At 31.5% G+C, this 24,683-nt stretch overlaps 4 protein-coding genes across 8 annotated transcripts; 2 read left to right on the top strand and 2 right to left on the bottom strand.

Moving 5' to 3' along the window:
• Positions 1 to 272: 272 nt before the first annotated feature.
• On the bottom strand, positions 273 to 4,962 carry LOC106759702 (GTP 3',8-cyclase, mitochondrial). Of its 4 annotated transcripts, none has more exons than XR_002667974.1 (8): positions 4,692 to 4,962; positions 3,412 to 4,035; positions 3,049 to 3,216; positions 2,763 to 2,954; positions 1,467 to 1,535; positions 1,170 to 1,315; positions 738 to 822; positions 273 to 625 (listed from the first exon to the last, which is right to left on the bottom strand). XR_002667974.1 is itself a non-coding variant. In XM_014643013.2 (8 exons), exons 1-7 carry the CDS (start codon positions 4,755 to 4,757, stop codon positions 739 to 741), a joined length of 1,101 nt encoding a protein of 366 aa, XP_014498499.1. In that variant the 5' UTR covers positions 4,758 to 4,962; the 3' UTR covers positions 273 to 625; position 738. The 4 variants fall into 4 exon arrangements, 3 of the variants coding, with proteins under 3 accessions (XP_014498499.1, XP_014498497.1, XP_014498498.1); XM_014643013.2 differs by lacking the exon at positions 1,170 to 1,315 and having other exon boundaries at positions 3,412 to 3,680; positions 3,783 to 4,035; XM_014643011.2 differs by lacking the exon at positions 1,170 to 1,315.
• A 5,545-nt stretch (positions 4,963 to 10,507) lies between these two features.
• LOC106762674 (citrate synthase, mitochondrial) lies at positions 10,508 to 17,844 on the top strand. 2 transcript variants are annotated; one of them, XM_014646702.2, is made up of 20 exons: positions 10,508 to 10,634; positions 10,820 to 10,894; positions 10,987 to 11,049; positions 11,320 to 11,361; positions 11,909 to 11,974; positions 12,132 to 12,197; positions 12,367 to 12,480; positions 12,637 to 12,700; positions 13,172 to 13,254; positions 14,666 to 14,715; positions 14,790 to 14,867; positions 15,057 to 15,185; positions 15,384 to 15,426; positions 15,590 to 15,676; positions 15,915 to 16,019; positions 16,556 to 16,663; positions 16,786 to 16,836; positions 17,044 to 17,117; positions 17,217 to 17,268; positions 17,351 to 17,844. In XM_014646702.2, exons 2-20 carry the CDS (start codon positions 10,844 to 10,846, stop codon positions 17,441 to 17,443), a joined length of 1,419 nt encoding a protein of 472 aa, XP_014502188.1. In that variant the 5' UTR covers positions 10,508 to 10,634; positions 10,820 to 10,843; the 3' UTR covers positions 17,444 to 17,844. The 2 variants fall into 2 exon arrangements, with proteins under 2 accessions (XP_014502188.1, XP_022637017.1); XM_022781296.1 differs by having other exon boundaries at positions 10,621 to 10,737; positions 17,351 to 17,443.
• A 1,810-nt stretch (positions 17,845 to 19,654) lies between these two features.
• On the top strand, positions 19,655 to 21,908 carry LOC106761289. The gene is made up of 2 exons (XM_014644825.2): positions 19,655 to 19,839; positions 21,328 to 21,908. Exons 1-2 carry the CDS (start codon positions 19,712 to 19,714, stop codon positions 21,575 to 21,577), a joined length of 378 nt encoding a protein of 125 aa, XP_014500311.1. The 5' UTR covers positions 19,655 to 19,711; the 3' UTR covers positions 21,578 to 21,908.
• Positions 21,909 to 23,944: 2,036 nt separating this feature from the next.
• On the bottom strand, positions 23,945 to 24,550 carry LOC106760564. Its single transcript, XM_014643985.1, has one exon. It carries the CDS (start codon positions 24,548 to 24,550, stop codon positions 23,945 to 23,947), a length of 606 nt encoding a protein of 201 aa, XP_014499471.1.
• Between the last annotated feature and the right edge of the window lie 133 nt (positions 24,551 to 24,683).

The following is a 24,683-nucleotide window of genomic DNA, read 5'->3' as shown; positions in this document are numbered from 1 at the left end:
CAGTTTTTCTTCCCGTACCCTACCAAATTTCTTCCTACACCTTATCTTTCTGTATTTATTTTCCAAAACATACTAAATCAATTTTGGAAATATTTTTGGAAAGATCCTCACCATACACTCACCACTCTTATTCCAAAAAAACATTTTCAAAATTGATTTAATATGTTCTGGAAAATAAAATCCAAATGATGAGTGTAAAGAGAAATTTGATAGGTGAAGGAAGAAACTTTCTTTATAAGATAGCTATTTCTCGTAACAGGGCATAACCAACCTTCTCAAAATTTCATTGTCACTTCTACAACAAAAGAAATAAATACAGAGCCATGCTGAAACTAAAGCTGATTGGTAAACAAACAACCAGTGAAGAAAGATTAACACACACCCAAAAATCATAAACCAATGAAGAAAGAGTTACACATGATCAGAAAATTCAATCCCAAATTTGCATTATTACTCCATACAACATTTAACAGTATATGTGGCTAGGTATAGTTGAAAAATTGATCACCCTTTGTAGTGAGATTGACTATCAATGAAGATCTCAGATAATACTCAATTCAGGGTACTTCTCACCAGGACTACTCTGGTTGCCTGCTATGTAAGTAACTTTATCACTGTATGATACCTGAAATAGAGACAAATCATGATGTGCTTCAGTAAATTGTAAAAGAAATATTTTAGAGATTGAATGGATAACCTTTATAGAAAAAAAATAAAGAAAGAAAGAAAGATGAGACCTTATCCACCAATATGTATCATAGGCCTATTTGCAGTCTTTGCTATGTCAAACATGCCAGCATGTGAAGCTTTCTTCTTCTTCACCTAGAACAAAGGAAAGACAACCTTAAGAAATAGGATAGTACAAGACCCCCCATAATATTGCTTAACTAAAGTTAGACACACAATTTCAAGTAGTCTATGACCCACTATTGACTATTTTGTTCAAAAGAAATCAAATAGTTTAGTAGGACTAGAGCAAATAGATGGAAAATCATAGAAAAGAAGTGAATCAGTAACATATTCAATGGAAATGTTCACGTTAGTCTAGAGGTTGAAGTTGATAAGTTATGATGCACCGATACTTCAATTTGTGTCATATCCATGCATCATGATAAGAATAGTTACTTTATCAAAGGATCTACCAATTACCAAACGAGGCTAAACTTTACCTAACTATATCATCCCCCTCCCACCCTTTTATCTCCATACATATACAGAAGCTCTAACCAAGTCCTTGTCAGTTAGGCTGAGGGGTGTGTTGTCCTTTGCTATGCTTCTTTTATTCCTAAAGTATATCTTCTTTAATAAAGGTTCACTAGCATGTTAAATTAAAATAGCAGTGAGTGAAATTCTATTGCAGCATCATCATATTAAGAGAATGATAAATCCTGGTAAAGAAATAAAAGAATTATAAATCATTACAACACAATTGAGATTTAGCAATAATAATCAGAAGAAGTGCATACCGCTGCTCCTATTATCTCCCTAAGTTCATGATCCTCTGCACCACATCTCAAGGGATCTCTTAAACTAACCTGAAACACGACCCATATAAAAAAATCACAAAAACCTTTTGGTGAAGCTCACATTAAAGATGCTATATGTATGTTATGACCTGTTTTATTGTCCTGACCGATGTCAACATCCATACATACATCAAGCACCTTTGACTTGAACATGGTATAGATAACATCCATAATGACGGGCATGTCTTTTAATAGGGAAAATGTTTATCAGTTTCATTGATTGGAGGATTTTCAGAAATGATTAAGAATTCAATAGAATTATGAAAGTACATTAGTGCATCTAAAAAACAATTACAAGTGATCCACTAAATAGAATATCAAATGAAATAGCACGTGCAATGTAAAGAAGGGGCAAGACAGTGTGCATGTTCAATCCCAAAATTTGTATGTGCTAAGACATATTTTAATGTTTGTAAATATCATGTCCTAATGTGTATCAAATCTTCCATTTACTGACAAATATCAAGACTTACTACAGGAATCCACTTTTTGCAGGGCACTTCTATCTTTGTAAATGAATATTTGAAGTTATGTTTTTCTATTATGAGTTGGTCATATCAGATAGTTTCCCTTTTTCCCATTATCAAGCATGTACCGTATCAAGAATTCAGAAATAACAGTAGACATCACAGTTTCAAAGTAGCTACCTGCAAGGAATCAGTCACACTCTTTATAAAACCAGATTGCTAAAAGTTTGCATAGAAAATCCTGATTTTAGTTGCAAACAAAAATTATAGGCCTTAAATACCAATTCCTTAATCCCGAATCCTTCACCCTCATCACCTAAGTATCCAATTCCTTAATATAATCTATGATGCCCTGATACTCCAAAAATGGAAACATAAAGGTGTTGTTCCCATGTCAAATACTGATACTTCTACTTTCATACTAATTTTTTAAATTAAATAGCAATCATCATAATCATGAATTAATGAGAAATTACCACTCTCTCTTTCTTCACCCATATTATGCATCTATAACTTTTTGTTAAAGAATCCAAAACATAGATATCCTAAATTTCAAAAAGATGATCGTATTCCCGTAGTTGTATGTACTCATGTCGTACTAAGCATCCAGACTTCATATATTATCATGAAGTCTGGCGTTACAGATTCACCAAAAACATTAAGTATTCAAATATAAGTGACATCACAGATTTAGCCCAATTACCATCACTAGGTTTAGGGGACAAGCATAATACACTGAGCTTTGATGATTTGAATATGAATAACTTACCTCCGAAGGACCAAATAAACAGACTTTAAAGTTTCCATCAGCAAGTAGTCGCAATCTATTGCAACCAGCACAGAAATGCTCAGTCATTGATGTGATAAACGAAACTCTACCTTCATGCCCATCTATTGTGAAATTTTTGGCTGTATCTGTAGGGTGGTCCTGAACTCTTTTTAAGCTTGGAAACTGTTTCATCTGTTTGGTAATAATGGTTACCAAGGGTCTCTACTATAAGAGAACAACAAAATGTAGTATAAAAGTTAGGTCTCCAGTCTGAATTCTACCTTACCACTGTATCCAACATTTCTGAGTAGGGTACAAGTTTCTTGACATTCCAAACATTCCCATCAAAAGGCATGAACTCTATAAACCGAATATCAATTGGCTTTTCACGGGTCAACTCAACAAAGTCGCAGATCTCATCATCATTGAATCCACGCATTACAACACAATTGACCTGAAATGCAAGAGAAACATAAAAGATACCTTAAAATGCATCCATCAGTGACATGAAATTTACCTGAGGTTATGCACCCTTGTTGAAAAATTCATTTGATTAAGTTAATGAATTTGAGCAAAAAAGTAGCTGCTCATGGGAAGGTGATCAACGAGAAACGCTTGCAAAAAGTAATGATTTAAAACCGAGAAATACCTTAACTGGATTAAATCCAAGGTCTATGGCAGCATTAATAGAATTCATTACTTTTTCATGCCCTTTTCGTCTGGTCATAAACTCAAACTTTGCAGGTACCAAGGTGTCTACACTAATGTTGAGGGCAGTAAGCCCACAATCTTTCAGCCTTGGAAGTTTTCTCGTTAAGGCAATACCATTGGTAGTCATGGACAGTGTTCTCAGTCCCTTCAAGTTTGATAATTCCAAACATATGTCTTCAATATCCTTTCTAACAGTTGGTTCCCCACCTGTCAGACGTATTTTAGTTACCCCTGAGCTTACAAACAGATTTGCCAATCGAAGAATCTCAGTATTTGTCAAAATTTGAGGACTAGGAGTGAGTTCCACACCTTCTGCTGGCATACAATACTGACACCTTAAATTGCACCTCTCTGTTAATGATATTCTCAAGTATGTGTGAAGCCTTCCAAATGAATCTACCAACATATCAGAGACGGAATTATCCTTTGGCAGATCTTCAGACACGGAAGCACAAGATGCAGTAGCCAAAGCTCTTGTGGCACATTCATTCCAGTGTCCACCGAACAAAGCTTGACGAGTGCTACTTGCAGCACAGTTCGAACCCACATCACATTTCAACTGCTTCAAGAAAATTTGTGTCACAAACCAGCCACATTTTCATAAACAAAATTTGAACACATTAGCTACACGAAACCCCAGATTACGTATATTCTTACACAAAAAAGAAAATAACAATTGCCATCTGGTTATCAGTATTTAATTTTTCAAGTACGCATACCGTAAAAGCTCAATTGATATTAAGAAGGCACAACTAAGTGATTATTTTTGCATTTTTTTCAAGGTAGAACCGAGAGGTTTTACATGTTTATTACTGAATTTGGACATATATCAGCACCACCACACCCCCGATTAATACACAAAACGTGAATTTAGCACAGGCTAACCAGTGCTCTGAGGACAAGAACTAAAACAATAACTCTCTTCTGCATGTAAATGGGTATCACAATAACTTATCATTGAAGTGAGCATTTGATAAAAAAAAAAATTTTAAAAAAAAAAAAACTTAAATGAAGTACAATGATGGGTTTTTCCATGATCCTGATAGAACAGGGGAATTATAAGTTTATACCCGAAATTTAACATGGCATGAACGATTCATTTAACTTCATGGATGTGTTCGAAAACATCAATTTTCAATTCATTACAACCAACATGATTGACCAGTTACATCACTAAAATAATAAACAAAACAAACCGAGAGAGAGAGAGGGTCTCACCGGAAAGGAATTTGATAGGTTAATCCCAATTGGGCAGTGAAAGAATTTTGATAAGTGTCGCCTCATGGTTGACGCTGAAACAATGAATTTGGCCAAAATATTGAGTTGGGGTAGGAAAAGTTATTCTCTTTTTTTATAATTTTTGTCTGGGACACCAAAGACTCATAACATATGTATCTATATACAAGGTAAGAGGTAGTTCTGAGAGGTTGTCGTGTTGTTTTTGAAGGGTGAGGGTAACAGACAGTGTGACAGAGAGACCCGAAAGTGCAAAGTGCCGACTCCATTTTAATATGTTCTATTATATTCTATCCACACTATTAAAAATATATTTTTCTAAAGGCCATATGGCCCCAAACTTTTTTTTTTTCCTAAGGGATTAGTTTGTTCCAGTTTAAAATATCCACCACAGATTATCTTTTTTCAGATTTTTTTTAAGATGTGGAAGTATATGATAATTTTCAACTAAGAATAATTGTTGATTTAATTGGATTTTGAAACTTAATTATTTTAATTAATTTTTCATTTAACTATTATCATTGAACATTTATAATGAATTAATTCTCTTTTTACTATTGTCATAAAAAAAATTAATTGTGTAATTATGTGAATTTATTGAAAGATTGTTGTAAGTAGAGATATTAAAATGACTTTAAACCAATTAGTTTAGTAAATCCCATCCAACAATAATCATTTTTCTAATAATATTTGGTAAAATAAATAAAAACTTTGTTTGTATTGATTTTATTTTATATATATATATATATATATATATATATATATATATAATGAATTGAAAAACTTTTCTGTTTAAGTTGGTCAATCCAGATAACTTACGGACATGTAATGAATTAAATCAAATTATAAAATTTTAATTTATAAAAGGTAAATTAGATTAAACTAATTTATTTTTAACTCAATTTATTTTAAACTAACTTGTAATTTGACACCTTATTATAATATGAATTTATTGAGAAGTAAATGAAATTACGGGTAAATTAATTCCAGTAAAGAAGTTTTTGAACAGAGTTTAAAACTTTTTGGTAATAAACCAACGTTATTTGCAAGGATTATATGGTTTATTGATAATGTAGAATACTTAAAGATTTTAAAGATTAAGAAGTGTTTAAAAAGTTTTTAAAAATCATAAGAAAGAAATTTGTTTTATACTAGTTCACTCTAAATTAGTTAAGTTCAATTCTTTCTTAAATACTTTTTAGAATTTTCATTAATCTTTAAAAAGATTACAAAGAGTTTAATCAAGTTTTATATTAGTCCAACTCGCTAGTTAGTTTCACCACTCCTGGTATACAAATAATCCAACTAACTATATTGTTTAACTCCACAAAGTTAAACAAAACAAGTATTTTAAATCACTTCTGATTCTATAAAAGTAACAAAGTGTTTTTATAAAAAAACAAGTACAAATAATAACTCTCATAAAGATGATATATTTGCAATACATTTCCAAGAAAACTTTAGATGATGCAAGTGAAAGAGAGGTTTGAGAACGTAAGAGCAATATTGATTATTGTTTCTTCTCTTCATGTGTTCCTCTTTATATAGGTTTTTTCGAAAACGAGTGATCTTCTTTATATAGGTTTTTTCGAAAACGATTCGTTACTCAAAGCATTGACTTTCATATAGCAATATAGCCTTTTGGTACGAGGTGAGATATGCTATGTTGCTTTTCCAGAGACAATTGTGTTGCTTATATAGATACATGAAACATAAGGCATTAAGGAATCATTTCCATAATGTCTTCCTATCTCTAACGTTCTTCTGAACCAATGTAGAACTTTTAAATAAAACTTTGTCCTTTATGATTTGCACAGATAAAGAGAAAACAACACAATAGACAAGAAAGTACTAATTGTACATGCATTTAAACGTTAGACGTTCATTAGCTTTTAGCTTGATACGTATACTATAATGTTTAAAGAAGTTTGTTTTAGAGTAACGTTATGCATTTAGAATGTTTACACATATAGCGTTTAGTGTGTTATCCTAAACAATATTTTTTCATTAGATACTATTGTTAAACTTCAAAACAAGAGTTGTTAGACGATCTTGCCTTAACATTGATTTATAAAAGATTTACTTTATTTGAGTAAACTTGTAAGGGAAAAAAATTGAAATAGTAGTTGCAAAAATAAGGATAAGTCATTAAAAGAAGTTGTGAAGGATAAGATTGTTGAGTAAGTATGGATAAAACTTAAATAATTGTATAAGACAAAATCTTTGGCACATAGACTCTTTAAAAGTAACAATTGTATTAATTGTATTTTTTTCACATTAGATTAATTCTCGCTAGACCATTTAATTTGGTTTCAATTTTGTGCTTAAACAATAAATTATAAAACATAATATTTTTTTATCATCAAGTCTCTTCATAATAAGGGTGTCAAGTTATCTTAATAAACACATGTTATGTATATGAACATAAGCAAGCATTTCGTTTAGTTTACTTGATATGTTTTTACTTAAATGGATGTAAGCATGTATACTTCGTGTAGTAAGTTTTTGCTTCGACAAATATTAAGCTATTTCAGTTGACAAATGTAAGCCTTGAACATTTTCTGATACAAGATAAACTTAAAAATTCTTATTTTATCCTTATGGAGAGTGTTCGCTTCTTCATTCTTTCAAGAGAATCTCGCAACAGTTTGTCAATATCAAGATCCCTTTTAAGAGCATGCTAAAAGATTATTCGTCATTTATATCTGTCATTCCTGAAATCAACACAAACTAAGTTTCTTTAAATTTTGCAATATATTAAATTTTACAATATAGAACACAACCTAGGTCAATTCTCATAAGACATGTTGATTTCATTCTAGGATGATTCTCATAGTTTCTTTAAAAGTATATATTTGTTCATGGAGGTTGGCTAGAGAGAAGACACATGCACGCACACATATACATATAGTGTGCAAGTATATATATATATATATATATATATGTTTGCGCACTTGCTACACTACATATATTTTATTTTGGTTAATTACTTTTTTATCATTCTAAATGATTGAAAATCTCCCATTAACTATACTCAAGGAAATTATAATATATAAATATTACAAACTATGTTTTATTAGTCAATTTTGTAAGATTGAATTAGACCATTTATAAATATTTAATTGTGTATCAACTTATTTTATTATATTTGATAAATATCTGCTTAGTCAATATAAGTTTGGATTCAAGTATAAGTTATCTAATTTGACCTCGTACTATAGAGTTTAGAGTGATCTTTAAGCTTATAATGGAATAACCCTTTAGATTGACTTCTTAACAAGATTCAAAGGACAATATAAACTAACTTAATATTTAAGAAAAAAAAATATAAGGAAATGCAACATATTTATTGAAGTCTCTTTCTTCAATGAATTAATTAACTTTGAGACAGAACTTTCAAACTAAGTAATATCTTACTTAAAAAAGACCTTTTCATCTAAAAGAAAATGTTGTTATCAACACTTAACAAGATATTTGTAACAATTATTATTATATCCATAAATACACCTTTACACCATAAATGAAAAAGAAATACACACCCATTAAATTATCTAGTTTAAAATATTAAAGTATTTTAGTAAAACTTAAATATTCGAAATAGTTTTTCTTAACATGAAGTATGAATTTTTTAATTTTGTAACATTGAGTTAAATGTAAACATATTTCTAAAAATAAAACAGTGTAATCATTCTTATGAAATTAGAAAAAAATTTAAATTAATCTATCGAAATTTCAACTCCACTATTTATAAGCTTTTAAAATTAAATATGTAATATTAATTTAATTCCTTTATAAATTAATAATATTACTCAAGTAACACACTGCACAACATATTTTTATTTTGAGTTAACGTAGTTGACAAATGACAAATCGAATTTTCAATTTTTTTCTTTAGTTTTAAGATCTAACGTGAAAGCTTTGTACATTTTCAAAATCAAAATATCCTTTTATACATTTTTATATTACTTTATATTTATTTTCATAAAAAGAAAGTGCAAGGCGTAATAAGCAAAATCGAGAATCGAACAATACAAACGAATCAGATGCTGATACCCAAATCATCCTGATGCCCTTCACAAAGAATGACCAACTTTGGTTTTTACTTTTAAGTCAGAGAATATATTATATTAACAACCATACTAGCTAACATTAAAACTTTATGATTGAAAATTTAAGCATAAAGTATTCAATAATTCTTTTCGTATCAGATACTTAAAACATTTTGGTTTAGTTTGTTAGTTTAATTGTAAACATTTATTTTTTGAATTGATAAAAAAAATATTCGTTATTAAAAGAGATATATAAAAATAAGTTTTAATTAATTAAAAAAGTCAATCTAACCATATAAACAAAATATAAATAAATATTTATCAAATCAAAATTTTATGTACATAATTTAAAAAGGGTGATAGACGAAACAAATATCAACTAACACTTATTTTATCAAATTATTAAAATTGACGTATTATGTTTTATTATTAAGTTTTATGAGACTATTTTGTCATTAACAATTTACTTTTATAGAAAATTAAATATTAATTTATAATATTACAAACCTATTTAGTTTTTAAAAGGAAAAAATATGTATTTTAGTTCTAAATGAATACGAAATCATACGTTCTATTATTACTTTTTTGTTTTAAAATTGTTATTGAAATAAAAATTTAAGAGTAAATTTCATAGTAAATTAAATATTATTTCGACATTAAGGTATAATATTAAGAAATTATTTAAGTTTGTATATATTTAAAAGCTAAATTAAATTTTTTATTTTATTAACAAAAAAATTGACATAAGTCCTGCATTTAAAACATTGAAAAATATTTTCTTAACAACTTTTTTTAACAATAATTTTACTATGTTTATGTGATTCCTGGTGATTAATTCATTGTTATATTCAAATAAATTAATAAAATAATAACACATGATTTATTGTAAAAAAATTGTTATGAAAAATTGTTGACATGTCATAATGAAAAAGGTCATGATATGTTAATAATTTTTTGACAATAAATTATGTGTTATTATTTTATTGATCTGAAACGGACCAATAATAAGTTATCACATAATTGTAAAAAAGTTATAAAAAAAATTATTAAAGAAACAAATAAAAAAGGCAAAGACAAAGAAAAAGTTTGTATTATTATTTCTTTAGTAATTTGAAGGCACGTGTGGTTGTGTGAGGAACCAAGCCAACCATTTTAGACAGGTCAAATGAAAGCTTTGTCGTCCAGTTTCGTGTGACCTAACTAACCCTTCTTATATCACTTGCAATCTTTATGGAACTTTCAAGCAAAATTTAGGTCTAAGTAAGAACTAAAACAAGCAGTAGCCACATTTTTTGACAAGTTTTTTCAAAATATGTCTCAAGAATATTATTTCAATGCTATAAATAATTAAATTTAAAAGTAAATAAGCAGTAGCTTTTATGTACAATTGTTTTTTTTATCTTGGAGTGTTAATATTTTTTAAAACCAAGTGTCTAATAAATTATAAAAGTTTAATTTAAGTATATATTAACTGTAAAATCTTCTATATTAGTTTTTTTAAAAAAATTATTTTTAATTTATATATAAACTAATTTTAATTTACAAAAAAGTTAATTTATATATTTTTCAAATCTCATCCGAATAAATCTGTATGTATGTTTAATTATACGATGATTATTGGAGTCTTTTTTTTTCTCTCTATTTATAAAACTTAATGTTATTTAAGGTGGCTTTTAATTATAATTTTACGTCATGACCATCATTGACTGATACCAAAAATATTGGAAGAGCCTAAACACCAATTTTCACGCAGCACTATTTTATATTAAATTAAGAAACCACGCTTCATTGCATAAATGTCTTTATAAAGACCAATTCTGTTCGCAAAGTTTCTGGATCCGCGATCTTTCTTCCCTTTCTCTTTGACCATTTACCGGTACGCTCTTCTTCCCATTCAAACCCTAACTAGTTCGCTTGCATTTCCTTTCTCTTTCATCATTCAACGTCGCCAACTGTTCCGATTCACGATCCCTCACCTTGTAGTTTTTTCTTCATCCGATTTTTTGTGAAAGATTTTTAGTGCTTAATTCATGCGTTCCTAACACTGAAGAGCCGGTACAGGTTGTTGTTGTTGTGCTAGTGCAAATGGCGTTCTTCAGAAGCGTTTCTGCACTTTCTCGGCTTCGCTCTCGCGTGGTAACTGAGGAAAACAGTAACTCACTGTTTTGTTTGTGTTTGATTATTGTTTATGTGACTCGCTGATTTTTACTTTTGCAATGGAATGACAGGGTCAGCAATCTAATCTCGCGAATTCAGTTAGATGGCTCCAAACTCCGACCTCCAGTAACACTGTATTTTCTTTTTTCCTCTATCCGTATCTCTGTGTCGTTGGTGCTTGGTGAAAAGTTTACTCTGAACAGTGTTAGATGCTGTGTTTAATCTGAGGAGGGTGTTGCTAATACTGTTATTGTGGTGAAGTTTGGAATTGGGTTTTCTAGTATAGTTTCTCTTTGGACTTTGGGAATGAAGGATACCTCAGGCTAATTATTGTTTATTATAGCGTGAAGTTGGTTATAAATTTTAAACTAAGTTTTATTCTTCTTTTATGTGGGTTATTGCAGGATCTTTATTCTGAGTTGAAAGAACTCGTTCCAGAGTATCAGGTTTGTTTGCCATTTAAGCTTCCGTGGTGCCACTGTTTTATGTTGGATGCATTAAAGTGTGATCCATATTTTTCAGGGTTTATTGATAATTTTCGGGTCTGCCTTCAAGTGTGTGATAGTTTTGTCATGTCTGTATTGTTTTAACGTTGGATGCATTAACGTGTAATCCATATTTCTTGGGGTTTATTGTGTCTGCATCTCATTGAAGTGTTTGATAGTTTTGTCGTGTCTATGTTGTATTTTTGGTTGGTATATTGGTGGGTGATAGATAATGTGAATTAAATTTTTGTTTGTGCTCAACTTTCAATGCACAATATAGTTGCAGTGATTTGTACCGTGCATGTGCTATTACGAGTCTGAGATTCTTGGCTAATGCCTTACCTGCTTTGTAATTCTGAAAGTTATGATGGATTTCATAACCTGTTTCCTTCGTTTCATTGTTTCTTCATGTTAGCTTGTAGCATGCAAAACACTAGTTAATTCTTGTAAAAGAATGTTGTACCTCTCTACCTTATGTTTTAATCTATACATACAAACGTGGTTGCAGGAACGGGTTAAGAAGCTAAAGAAAGATCATGGAAGTGTTGAGTTGGGAAAGATAACTGTTGATATGGTAATTATATTATCTTTTTGCGTATATATATATATATATATATATATATATATATATATCTTTTAAAGTTACCAGTGGCATTGAAAGCCATCCTTTCTCCTGTCAATAAGCTTGTGATTAACTTATTTTTTGAGCACCCGTTTGTCACAATTGAAAGGTACTTGGTGGAATGAGAGGAATGACAGCTTTAGTGTGGCTTGGGTCAGCTGTTGACCCAGATGAGGTAAATATCTAAATTAACACAGTCTTCACAGTTCAGAGGATTATTAAAGTGCTTGGCTCTTGCTTTAGACTAATTTGATCAATCTGTAAAATCTTTATTGTAGCATTTTTTTGTTAATGTTTACTGTTTACAAAAGGGTTCTCTGAGAGCAGCCTGTTATGTCTTACAGGGAATTCGCTTTAGGGGAATGTCCATTCCTGAATGCCAGAAAAAGCTTCCAGGTGCTTTTCCTGGTGGGGAGCCTTTGCCCGAGGCTGTACTGTGGCTTCTATTGACAGGAAAAGTATGCAATAGTTTTAGAAAATCAAATCAAATTAATTATTTTGAACTTTGTTTGTTTGTGACATAATGTAGCACAATCCTTGTACCAAGGTTTTTTAATATCTTCTCTCAGTTAAGATTATGTTGTATAATCTTTGACTCATACACTTTGTCACAGATACCAAACAAAGAGCAAGTTGACTCATTATCCCAGGAATTGCGAAGTCGTGCAACTATCCCAGGTTCAGTTTCTTTTGCTGTCATAACTTGGTTATAATTTCCTTGAAGCTACGTGTTACTCATCATTTTGGTATAATGGTCTGTCTCAATAAGTGAATTGACACAACATTAATAGTGCATGATAATATGTTCAGGATTATATATATCATTATAATTCTCTCTTGGTAGCTTGTGTGTTGTTTAGAACCGTGGCGGCAAAGGAACCTTATGGCTTGCATCTCAATTGTCTTTGTTTTGTATGTTTGGTTCTCTTTTGACAAATTGTACATCTGTAACTGCTTGTTGCGTAAAATATATGGACATGCTTTGTTGCATTTTGTCTGGGTTGTGAACATTCACCCTTTGCTTTTGCTCTTGTTCAAATGTCACTCAAGATGTGTCTAGAAGATTTTAACATAAAAATTTTGCTGGCTTGTTTCTTTTGTACTTGAGTCTGTGTTTATTCTTGGACTTATTATTAGTTTTTATTGCAGATTATGCTTATAAGGCAATTGATGCGTTACCTGTTTCTGCTCATCCAATGACTCAATTCACAACTGGTGTCATGGCACTTCAGGTCAAGCAAAAGATTCTTTCATGATCTTTTAATTTATGTTTTCTCTCTGTTCTTTTGAGCTGTAACTTTTTTTCTATAATTCAATGGGTTTATCAATCTGATTAATTTGCTCATACTTTGATAATATCAAGACTGAGAAAAGAATTTTGTAAAAAGTTTCATTAGGATGACAATGGATCAAAGTTTTGCTCATAAAAAGCTGAAAATGGGAGGGAAATCATTTGATAACTGCAAGCTATGTTTGACTGGAAATTCTTGATTAACATGTCTAACATGTGCTTATGCAAGGTTCAATTTGAGTGCTATAATCTTCAATGAACCATATGTGGTTGCTTGCTTCTTTTGTTCTTATCCCTCTTGTAGGAGATTTCATATCGAGTATAGATCTGACCAAATTATAGCATATAATTGAGTGCAAATATCTTTTTCCAAACAAATTTTGTTGGTTAAATTAGACCTAAATCCACTTTCTAAGACGGTAATAGAGCCTATCATAATAAGGTTTGTTAGAGTTGTGTCACCCTTTATTAGGTCACTATCAAACCACCTACGGATATCTAGTTTCACACCTGAGATGTCCATTCATTAGTGTGAGAGGGAGTGTTGGAGATCTCTCATCAATTAGAGAGATATGACTAAATTATAGTATGAGTGCAAATCTTGACTTGTGGGTCAATTTTATAAGATTGAGTTAGAAATAAATTCACTTTCTAAGACCTCATCTAAGACGATATAATCTTGAGTAATACTGGTGCTAGGTGTTGTTTGTTTTGCAAAGGATAAAGTAATTGATGAGTATCATAAAATATTGGGTTGTTGTATATGTCTTTGGAATATAATCAGATCATGATCCCTAGGGGCTCCATTGTTCTCTTGTTGTCGACCCTCATATCACCATCTCCAACCCTCCCAACAATATCCTCAAGGCTGTTGTGAAATACAATGGGAAAACAAAAGTTAACTAAAAAATAAACTTATCATAAGCTCCAAAACTGTGTATAAAGCTATTTCCTTTCTTATCCATTTATCCTACTCTGGAAGTAATTTACATCTAAGTTGAATGGAACCCGTATTCCTTTCTTTGGAAGTGGTTTGCCCACCTTTAACATGTCAGTCTATAACTACGTTCAATAAAGTATTAATAATCAGACAATCAATACCTTGTTTCATCAATTCAGATTGCATATATCTGGGTCATTATAGGTTTTCCTAAGGTCATTCCTCTTTAGTCACAGTGAGGGCTCTATCTGTTCATTTCCAAGCTGGACAGATCAGAGGATTTTCCACCTACTATTCTCACACTTTACAAGTTTAAGAAGCTCCTAACCTCTTTTCTATGATAATCGTTTCTCTTCACCTTTTCTTGTAAATAGAAACAATTGATTCACAATCAATTCATTACGTTTTTCAGGTGCAGAGTGAGTTTCAGAAAGCTTATGAGAGTGGGATAGCTAAGGCAAGGTAAAATTCTAAATGGTGTTTGTTTTATTTCCAACATTATATGTTACTCTAGCTGTTTTACTGCTTGGATTTAGGTATTGGGAACCAACTTATGAGGACACCTTGAATTTAATTGCACGATTGCCAGCCATTGCTGCTTATATTTATCGACGGTATGTAAAGCATATCCATCCTAATCAAAATTACACATTTGATATTCTATGGGATGTGCATTATATTATGCACACACACACAAAAGAAGAACAACGAGAGATATCATATCATATATTGTGTGATGACTTGATCAAAATTGACAGATTTCTACTGGCATCTGATGATTGAATTAACTTGTTATTTTAAAGGAAATACAAGGATGGAAAAATCATACCGTTGGACGATTCTTTGGATTATGGTGCAAACTATGCTCATATGTTAGGGTTTGATGATCCAGAAATGCTGGAGTTCATGAGGCTTTATATTTCCATCCACAGGTTTGCATTCCATTGCTAATGATGACCGTTTTATGATCATGATCAGTTGTATATGGCTCCTGCAATTACAGCAACCCCAGTTATTTTGCTATTGATGACACATACATTGATAGTGAGAAGTTGTATAGTTCTCTTCTAATTACAGGCAATTGCAGTTTCTAATGTTTGAATTTTCTTTTTCCAAAATTTTGTTTACAGTGATCATGAAGGTGGAAATGTTAGTTCGCACACAGCTCACCTAGTAAGTTACTTCCTTTAATCAAGCTCTTTCTATCCTGTACTAATTTTTCTTTATTAAATACTAATAACACGTATTTTTAATATGAATCACTTGTGCTGTGGTAAAGGCCTGTGTTTTTCTTATATTTATTATTTTAATGTACTGTACTGTGTTTACCCCTCAGGTCGCTAGTCCTCTATCAGATCCTTACCTTGCATTTGCGGCTGCTTTGAATGGTTTAGCTGGTCCCTTGCATGGTTTGGCCAATCAGGTAATTTGTTATTTGGTTTTCCATTTTTATCAGTTTTCTGTTTATCTGATATAAAATTTTCTTTTGTTCGTCTTTCTGTTCAGAAATCGTATGTGGTTTTAAATTTTACTCATACCTACATTTTTACCATTTTTAGTAACACTTCTGCTTTACTATTATATTGTGTTGTTTACTTTAGTCAGTTTATATGCAAATACGTATATGTTTGATTTTGTTCACTTCTGTTATGATGCTACAGGAAGTTCTCCGATGGATCAGGTCAATAGTTGCGGAGTTTGGAACTCCCAACATAAGCACAGAGCAATTGGCTGACTACATCAATAAAACATTGAGTAAAGGCCAGGTAAATGTCATAACTGATAGGAATCTGGATGCTAAATTGTGATTTATTTTTTACTTGCGTTTTGCTCAATTTTTATTTTTTTATAAACTTTGAAGTAATGAAAATTGTTATGGAAGAGCTGATGATACTAATTACACTTCAAAAAGTGAAAAGAAAATCAATTGAACAAAGCATGCCACTGTGTCCAATGTTGTGTTCAAAATGTTTTCCTCCTGAGGAAAATCATATGTTGGCTGGAGGGCATTATGGTTCTTCAGTTCCCTTTTATGTATTTGCACATGCACACACCCAGCCACAATTTTTCCTTTTACAATACAAGCCTTCCCTAACGGGAAGTTTCTACTAGAAAATTTAATCGAGGTTTTAGTAGATCTTCAAAATAAGGAAATGATATATGTAATAAACATATTATGCTTTATTAATGTAAGTTTTTTGTATGTGATAATATGTATATCTTCGCACCAAATGATTTAGAGAGAATACCACCATCTACTTCTAAGGTTATAGGCTTTGGCTTTTTACTTTTAAATCTACAGGTTGTGCCTGGATATGGGCATGGGGTTCTGCGCCAGACAGATCCAAGATACACGTGCCAGAGGGAGTTTGCTTTGAAGCATTTGCCTAATGATCCACTTTTCCAGTTGGTAATCACTTATTTCCTAATTCCAGATTGTGTTTGCTTTGGAGTGTTTTCCTGCTACACAACCAACCGTCTTTTCTTGTGATTTAATTTCTTTATGATCTAACGCGACTGTGACCCTTTCAGGTGTCTAAAATAAAAGAGGTTGTGCCGCCTATTCTTACTAAGTTAGGCAAGGTAATGTTTATATTTTCATTTTTCAATATACCTCTTATGGAATTATTTATTCTCAACTTCGTTCACTCTTTGAATAGTTTCATTATGCTGTTTTCATGTAGTGTCCCACATTTAATTCGATACAGGCTGAACTATAATAAATGTACTCATTACACTCTTTGCTATTAGTGGGAATTTATTGCTGATATGGTTGAACTTTTCGTGTAGGTTAAAAATCCATGGCCTAATGTTGATGCTCACAGTGGAGTGCTACTGAACTACTATGGTCTAACTGAGGAAAAGTATAGTGTTACTTCTCGCCTGTTCGACTTGAAATTGTTTTCTTTTTTCAATTAATTTAGGGTAAAAACTGAATCTAATGACTTTGAAATTGTGGACAGCTATTATACTGTTCTATTTGGGGTATCGAGGAGCTTTGGAGTTGGCCCTCAGGTCTGTCGTTTCCCATTGTTTCCTTGTTAATATTTCTCTTTTTGTTACCTTGCGTTAGCGTTTCTCTTTTGATGGATTTCAGTTGATATGGGATCGGGCTCTTGGAATGCCACTTGAAAGGCCAAAGAGCGTCACACTGGAGAAGCTCGAGCAATTGTGTGGCAAATCATCCTGAAATTTAAAGCGCCGTTTCTCTGTTAATAATGACTAAAACACACTGCGTTAGATGTGTGTTGTTGAGTTAAAAAGTTTGGTATGATTGTAATGAGCAATATTCATTGCCCTCCTCCATCGTTTCTATTTTAGAAGATTTTTGTATTTAGGTTTTAGGGTGGATTTTCACCCTCAAAAGTTCTCTTTCCACATTTTTGAATGAACTAATTATTAGGTATGAAGGAGCATATATAAAAGAATAAAGGCATTTAGTGTCCTGGGGTTATCCCCTTGTATTCTTTCTAAATTGGAATGACGCTTTCGACAAAAGATCGACAGCACTTATATACTTTGATCTTCCCTATGGATGAATGTAACTTTCTCGATGAAAAAAATAAAAAGGACAGCACTTTATTCTTTCAATACTTTTATCAGCTGAAATTCGTAAGAGTATTGTCAAATGCGACTTTTGTATTCACAAATTAGCGGGATGCATTTTTTCTACTCATTGATGCATGTAATTATAGACTCATTACGTGTAATGTATAGGAATTATGAGATTGGAACTATGTAAATTGTAATGATGACGGTGATTTAGTTTCAAGAGTGTTTTAAACTGTCACTATCAACGATTAATTTTGTTTAATTATGAACTAAATGTTTCTTTTACACATTATATAATATTTAATCTGTATCCATTTTAAAGAAGTTGAATTTAAATAAATAAAATGCTGCCGATTATGACACTGTTGAGAACTGAGACGATGAGCATATGGTCTGCAAAATTGAAAATAAAATATCTTGAGATTTGACTTAGCATTATTTATGTAGATTTTATCAATTCCATGTTTTTGTTCATTTTTTACATTACCATAAATTATCATAAGACTAAGGATCCTAATTTCATTGATTAAAGTATTACAGCGATGGCTCTATGCGTACGATGTTCTTCGTTTTATTAGTAATTGTTTGTTTTCATATGTACAAGAGACAGTTTTTTTATTAACTAACTAGATTATTAGCTTACTATTTTTTATCATAAATATTTATTTTATACAATTGAATACGAGAATAGTTGGAGGTATTCTCACCCTAATTAAGTAACTCTCGATAAATGTAAGTCAAAGGAAGTTATTTTAGTTAAGCACTAGTTAGTAAGATCAAAATGGAACCTTTCTTATAAAGATCCTTGTAGCATGACTCCTTTTTTGTGTGTAAGATTAAAGTATCTCTAGTTTCATGTTCGGTCCAAAGTTTAGGAATTACATGCAAGAGTAAAACTCTTTAGCAGGAAACTGAAGAACATGAGACCCATTTGCATATGAAATTCCTTAATAATATGAAAAAAATTTAAGGACAATAATTGTACCAATATAGATGTGTATATGTGCATGTAATGAAAAATATTAAATGATTATGTGGTTTATTATTTAAAATGCATACACTTATAATTGTGAGTCTCTTATGAATCCTTTTGATAGTTTATCAGTGGTTGTCAATGTTTTAACTTATTATAAAAGTATTAAACTCATATATAAAATAATAGGTATTTATTTGTGTTTGTAATTTTTTTTTAACTTAGGGTGAAATTTAGATATGTTATAAAAAAATTGTTTTGACAAAAATATTACAATCTCAAAACGATAAATTTATCATGTTGTATGTTAGAACAAATTTTCTCATATGATAAAAGATTAAAGGGATAAAATTATAATTAAATCCTCATAACTATAATATTATATAGATAGATAGATTTTATAAAATACGATCTAAAATAATCTTACCTTTGCTATAATAAAATAACGGCGCGTCACTGAAATAATACAAAAACTAAAAAAAAGTCATTTACCTTTTCTTCTCACAATCTCTCTCCATCGAAAATAAGATTCTTGTATATACGATTTTTAATATCTATATTCATTTTTTTATAAAATAATAATTTTACTATATCTTTTTATTTTTATAAATGTATTCTTTAATAGAAAATATAATTACTTTAGAAAAAAAAAATCATAGTCTAAAAATTTATACCAAACAATTTCTATTATAAAAGATAAGTTTAAGTTAAAAAAAAATAAAAAATCAATTTCTTATATAAAAATGTACTATTATGCCTTCAATTCTTGTAAAAATAACATCTTTGAATTCTCCTTCTCAAATGACAGTGATAAATGAGTAAGCTTATAAAAAAATTTAAACCAGAAAATAAATGTGAAGATATTTATATAAGAATTTGATGGTCCTTGTTTGTTTAGTGTAGTTTGAGTGTTAGTGAGAGTGATAGAGTGATATGGCGTGTCTGAGATTCTCACAAGCAGCACTACCACAGGCTCAGCTCGGACTAGGGTTTCCTTCGCCACCTCAATTTCTCTCCATTGCTCCACCTCTCAAATTCTCTCTCTCCTCCTCTACCTTCAGGTTCAAACTTTTTCACCTTTTTCATTCAATTTTTTATCTCTTCATCCTTAATTTTTACATATTAGTTCTGTATTTCTTTTCTTTTCTGTACATTTTTATTTGCTTTTGCTCGGTTTGTGTTTTAAATTGCTCTCCGATTTACACTATTTTTTTTTTTTAATTTCAACATCTATATGGCGGTGGAAACCAGTGTTTGGTTTTGCAGTGTGCTGAACTAACAGAATTGTTGGTTTGAATAGTTGTGATAAAATCCTGCTTGTTCTTTCTTATTTTTGTTTAGTTTTTTTGCAGAACGTAGATGCAGTCTTTTTTAGTGTTGTTCGTTGGTGAGAATTGGAGTTTTATTTCGATGTTCTACATTGATCATTATTAAGCAAACATTGTTATGAAGTTACTGAGATAGAACTCTGACTTTGATAAGAGAACGTTATCAAAAGCCACTTTAGGAATTACATGTATGTTTTGTCTCTAAATTTTTGTCGGCTGTTAGTAAATGGATAAGAGCAGACCTAAAACCTTTGTCTGAACATAATGTTATTTTTCAATTAAAATTAAAGTTTTACATCGATAATCTACATTTATCTTTAATGCAAACCATTAATATATGCAACTTAACTAGACGAAACTTCAATTTTGATTGGAGAACCATACCAAAAGAAAATATGCAATTGCATCAAAGTTGTCTTTAAAACTCTGTTGTTTGGCAATGAAAAAATATGGGGTTGTCACTAAATAAATAAGTGGAGGTTTGGATTCTTCATTCTTCAATTTTTATAGGACAAATTGTACAATCTTGGACTTTGCTTTGTTTAATGGTTCTTATTTTAATCCTTTTCTTATTTTTTAATAAAAAGGTTTCTCACTATCCTGCTCTTTATCAAGCACCTGGGGCTTTTGAAGTTATTGAACAGGCACATATTTATGGTGGAAAAAGATGTTGGGCAAAACTGTTTTCATACTAGTTATAAGTTATTTACAGAAACTATCCAGAGAGTTTATTAAAATAAGCCACAAATTGTCATAAGCTCTTCCAAACCCGTGCACGAGTTGTCAGAAGATAAATCTGAAAAAGTTAAGCTGTATGTAAGTTTTCTAACAGAGACCTTAGATGTGCATGGTTGGGTATGTTTGGATGAAGGAGTTTGAAGGGGGAGGGAGGAGAGGGTTAATTTTGATTTCTAAATTCAGAAAATGATAAAAGTATTTATAGAAAAGAACAAATAATGTTTGGAAGTTTACTTGAAATTGTGCTTTCTGTTCCTCGTATTTTAAAAAATAATTAAATTATGAGAAATGTTTACCTAAAATGAAACAACGCTCTCCTCTTCCATTCTATCATGTTACTTGAATGGATTATAACAGTGTGTGTGTAATCTACATTGTTGTAATAATTGCATCCTTTTTAATCACAAATGTTTTATCTTATTTCTGTAGTAATATATCATCTGACTGAAACTGTATATATCTTCTGGTTTGGATTGCATCCAGGTGCAAAGTTTTTAGGAGGTTGAAAGTGAATCAGAGGCTGTTGACTGTGTTCGCAACAAACCGTAACTCTGTAGATGGGAAATCACCCAAAGAAGGATCAGATGTAAATGAAACTAGCAATGCTTCTCAGGGTCCTCCTCTCCTTACTATTTTGGCTGGATTCTTTGTCCTTTTCGTCGTTTGTTGGAGCATTTGGTCCATTATAGCGTGGCTGATAAGTTTGATAGTTACTGCACCTGCTCCGAAATAAATTTGATTATAATGTTTGTGTTTGTATTTTAAGCATCTGCATTAGTCCTTATGAATTTGTCTTAATTTCTTTCTACGCTTTTCGACTTAGTAGTATTTGAGTGCTAAACATGCTAAAGTGAGCTAAAAGCTGGTAAAGGATAGAAACAGAATTGGCAACTCCTAATGCTGGTCCTAAGTGGGAGAGAGCTTATGTTCTCGTCTGGGTATTGTCAACCATCTTTTAGTTATAGATTCCATTGGGGCTGTGACTTTCTCAATAAATAGATTTTTTTCTTCTCGAAAGACGCAACACAACTTCATATTATCATATCTCTCTTGTTTTCATCTCATTCTCTCTTTGTTCCTATTTTCTACAATTATCTTAGTTCATTTATTTTGTTCTTCTGAATTTGTCAGTTTTAAAATTTAAGAGAATCTAAAAAGTTTTTGTTGTATCTTGAAAAATTTATAAATAAATTTTTTATTAATTCTGAAATCATCGAATAATTTGAAAAGTTCTTGTTACATCATATGAAATTTGCATTTTATTGTAGAAAACTTTTGAATAAATTCTGTTAATTTTCAAATCTTCGAATAATCTAAAAAATTTTGACATCATAAGAAATCTCTGTGAATAAGTTTTTAATGAGAATGAGTATACATGTCTCATAAAGTATTTTGTTAGAGATTTTGTCACTTAAGCCAACAAGTAAATGTGACAAAATCTATTTTCTTTTAATAGTTTTTCTTTCTTTCTTTGAGTGGGCAAATGTATTTTGAGTTCTTCCAATGACTGTGATGTTTAGCAGAGTTATTTCTTTGTGATCTATGTGTTATGTGGTAATAGGAGGGTGACAATCGATGATAGTTAAGAAAATTATAAATGTGATGAGGGTTTTGAGTGAAACGAGTATCTTTTCTGAGGACAATAGGCCATGCTGAATCATTTTCACCAGGAGGCGCGGGAGGAGGTGGCGAGGGAGAAGAATCTGAAGTAGGAGATTCACCATTGTCTTGGAGAGGTAGATTATCTATTGGGGCCTTGTATGGGATGATCTTAGTATGTGGAGAAACGAGTGTAGGAGGATTATGATCAAGACTTGGAATGACAGAGACAATGAAGTTATTTGACTCAGCCATTGGAATATGAATGACCTGTTGGAGGATAGAAACATCTTGAACAGATGGAGAGAAGTAACGAGTATGTTCAAAGAATGTGACATTAACAAACATGTAAAACTTCTTAGTTTTAGAAGAGTAACACTAATTAATATCCTTTTTGAAGTCAATAATAGCCTAAGAAGACACATTAGAGAGCGCAAGTGGAAAGTTTGTCTAAACCTGGAGACATGTCATGAACAAAACATACACAACCAAATACTCGGGAAGATGTATGAAAGAGAGGATCACTAGGAAACAAAATGGAGAAAGGAACTTTATTATAAGAGAGGAGGAGGGAATCCTATTAAAAAGATAACATGCAACTAAGATGACATCCCCCACTGATGGAGAGGAATATGGGCACCAAGCAAAAGGGTATAAGCAGTTTCAACCAAGTGTCTATTTTTTCGTTCTTGCTACGGTGTATAAAGACAAGTAGACTGATGTAAGATACCATGGGAACTCAAGATGGCAGAAAAGGAGGGTGAGAAATACTCTTTTGCATTATCACTTGTTAATATTTTGATTACTTGACTAAATTGATTCTTGATTTCATTCAAAAAGGATGTAAAGATAGCTAACAATTCAGAACGATGAGTACATCTTTAATATTCATTAATAAAGGTAACAAAATATCTAAAACCAAAGGAGGAGATACAACTAGGTCCCATGTATCAGAATGGATGATGGAAAAACTAGAACTACATATTGATTTAGACCTTTTAGAAAGGAAGATCTAACATGCTTTCCTAATTGACATGACTCACATTCTAAGGTTTGGAGCCCACTAAGTTCAGGACACATGTTTTTAATTTGGACAAATGAGGATGGCCAAGTCGATCATGTAGCACTTTAGGATTAGGAATAACAACACAGGACACCATTGGACGAGATCTAAAATGGTATAATCCTCCAGCTTCATATCCTTCTCCAATATGTCTCCCCGAACGACGCTTCTGTATAACAAAAGATTTATGATCAAAAGTTATTGAACAATTTAACATTTTGGTCAATTGGCTTAGGGAAATTAAATTAAAAGGATAATTAGGGACAAAAAGGACGAAGTTGAGATTGAGGGAGGGAGACAAGGAAACATGAGTGACTCCTTCGAATAAGTTTTAGATTCATTTGCAAGGATTATGAAATGAGATGTTTCTTGAAAAGAAATAAATGAGAACAAAGAGGTATTACCAGAAATGTGATTAGAAGCACCTGAGTCAATTACTCATGAATTTTGACCTTCCATGGATTGAGAAACGTAGGTTATTGATGTATTGGGAGATTGAGATGATTGTACCAAGCTGTTAGACTTTAACCTTAAATACTTTTGATATTCATCCTTGGTGAACTTAAAAGTGAAAGTTTCAGTCTTTGAAATGAAAGTTTCAGTCTTCGAAATATTGGCGGTTTTTGAAGGGAAACCATGTAAGGAGTAGCAACTCTCTTGAATGTGACCGATCATTTTATAGTATGTGCATTGAGGACGTCCCCGACCTCCTCGTCCTCTTCCTTTAGTGCCACGTCCTCCTCTTCCTTGTGTGGCAACCATGGAAAATGGTTCCACTAGTTCATGCGCTTCCTGAGTTTGAGGTACCGGAACACAAAGAAGGCGAGTGGTCAATGTTTCCATAGAGGGGACCTCGTGACTGGTCAGAAGCTGATCTTTGAGATGATCAAAATCGGGATGTAGGGCACAAAGGATCAACACCATGTAAAATTTTTCTAGTTTCTTTTTTATATCCTCTAATGGGTCCGCTTCCAAAAACATCATGAGTTCTTCAACGGCAGATTGGGCTTCAGCCATGAAGGACACCATATCATGGTCTGCCATTTTAAGAGATGCAAGCTTGTTCGTAGTGTCATAGAGACGCTGAATATTGTTGGCATAAATGTTTTGAGCTTTCTTCCAAAAGGAGTGACAAGTTTTGAAAGCCCTTAGAGATATAAGAAGTTTGGGTTCCACC

This window comes from Vigna radiata, chromosome 5, assembly GCF_000741045.1.
Source record: "Vigna radiata var. radiata cultivar VC1973A chromosome 5, Vradiata_ver6, whole genome shotgun sequence".
NCBI lineage: Eukaryota > Viridiplantae > Streptophyta > Magnoliopsida > Fabales > Fabaceae > Vigna > Vigna radiata.
Note: the sequence above shows the minus strand (reverse complement) of the source record. Positions and strands in the feature narration are given on the sequence as shown.

Coding starts and splice junctions, on each gene's coding strand:
- LOC106761289 (XM_014644825.2), top strand. CDS start 19,712: ATGGCGTGTCTGAGATTCTCACAAGCAGCACTACCACAGGCTCAGCTC. Junction 19,840..21,327: donor CTCTCCTCCTCTACCTTCAG/GTTCAAACTTTT, acceptor GATTGCATCCAG/GTGCAAAGTTTTTAGGAGGT.
- LOC106762674 (XM_014646702.2), top strand. CDS start 10,844: ATGGCGTTCTTCAGAAGCGTTTCTGCACTTTCTCGGCTTCGCTCTCGC. Junction 12,198..12,366: donor CAGCTGTTGACCCAGATGAG/GTAAATATCTAA, acceptor TATGTCTTACAG/GGAATTCGCTTTAGGGGAAT. Junction 17,269..17,350: donor GCTTTGGAGTTGGCCCTCAG/GTCTGTCGTTTC, acceptor GATGGATTTCAG/TTGATATGGGATCGGGCTCT.
- LOC106760564 (XM_014643985.1), bottom strand. CDS start 24,550: ATGGCAGACCATGATATGGTGTCCTTCATGGCTGAAGCCCAATCTGCC.
- LOC106759702 (XM_014643011.2), bottom strand. CDS start 4,757: ATGAGGCGACACTTATCAAAATTCTTTCACTGCCCAATTGGGATTAAC. Junction 3,217..3,411: donor TTGGATTTAATCCAGTTAAG/GTATTTCTCGGT, acceptor CTTGCATTTCAG/GTCAATTGTGTTGTAATGCG. Junction 823..1,466: donor GGGAGATAATAGGAGCAGCG/GTATGCACTTCT, acceptor CCTTTGTTCTAG/GTGAAGAAGAAGAAAGCTTC.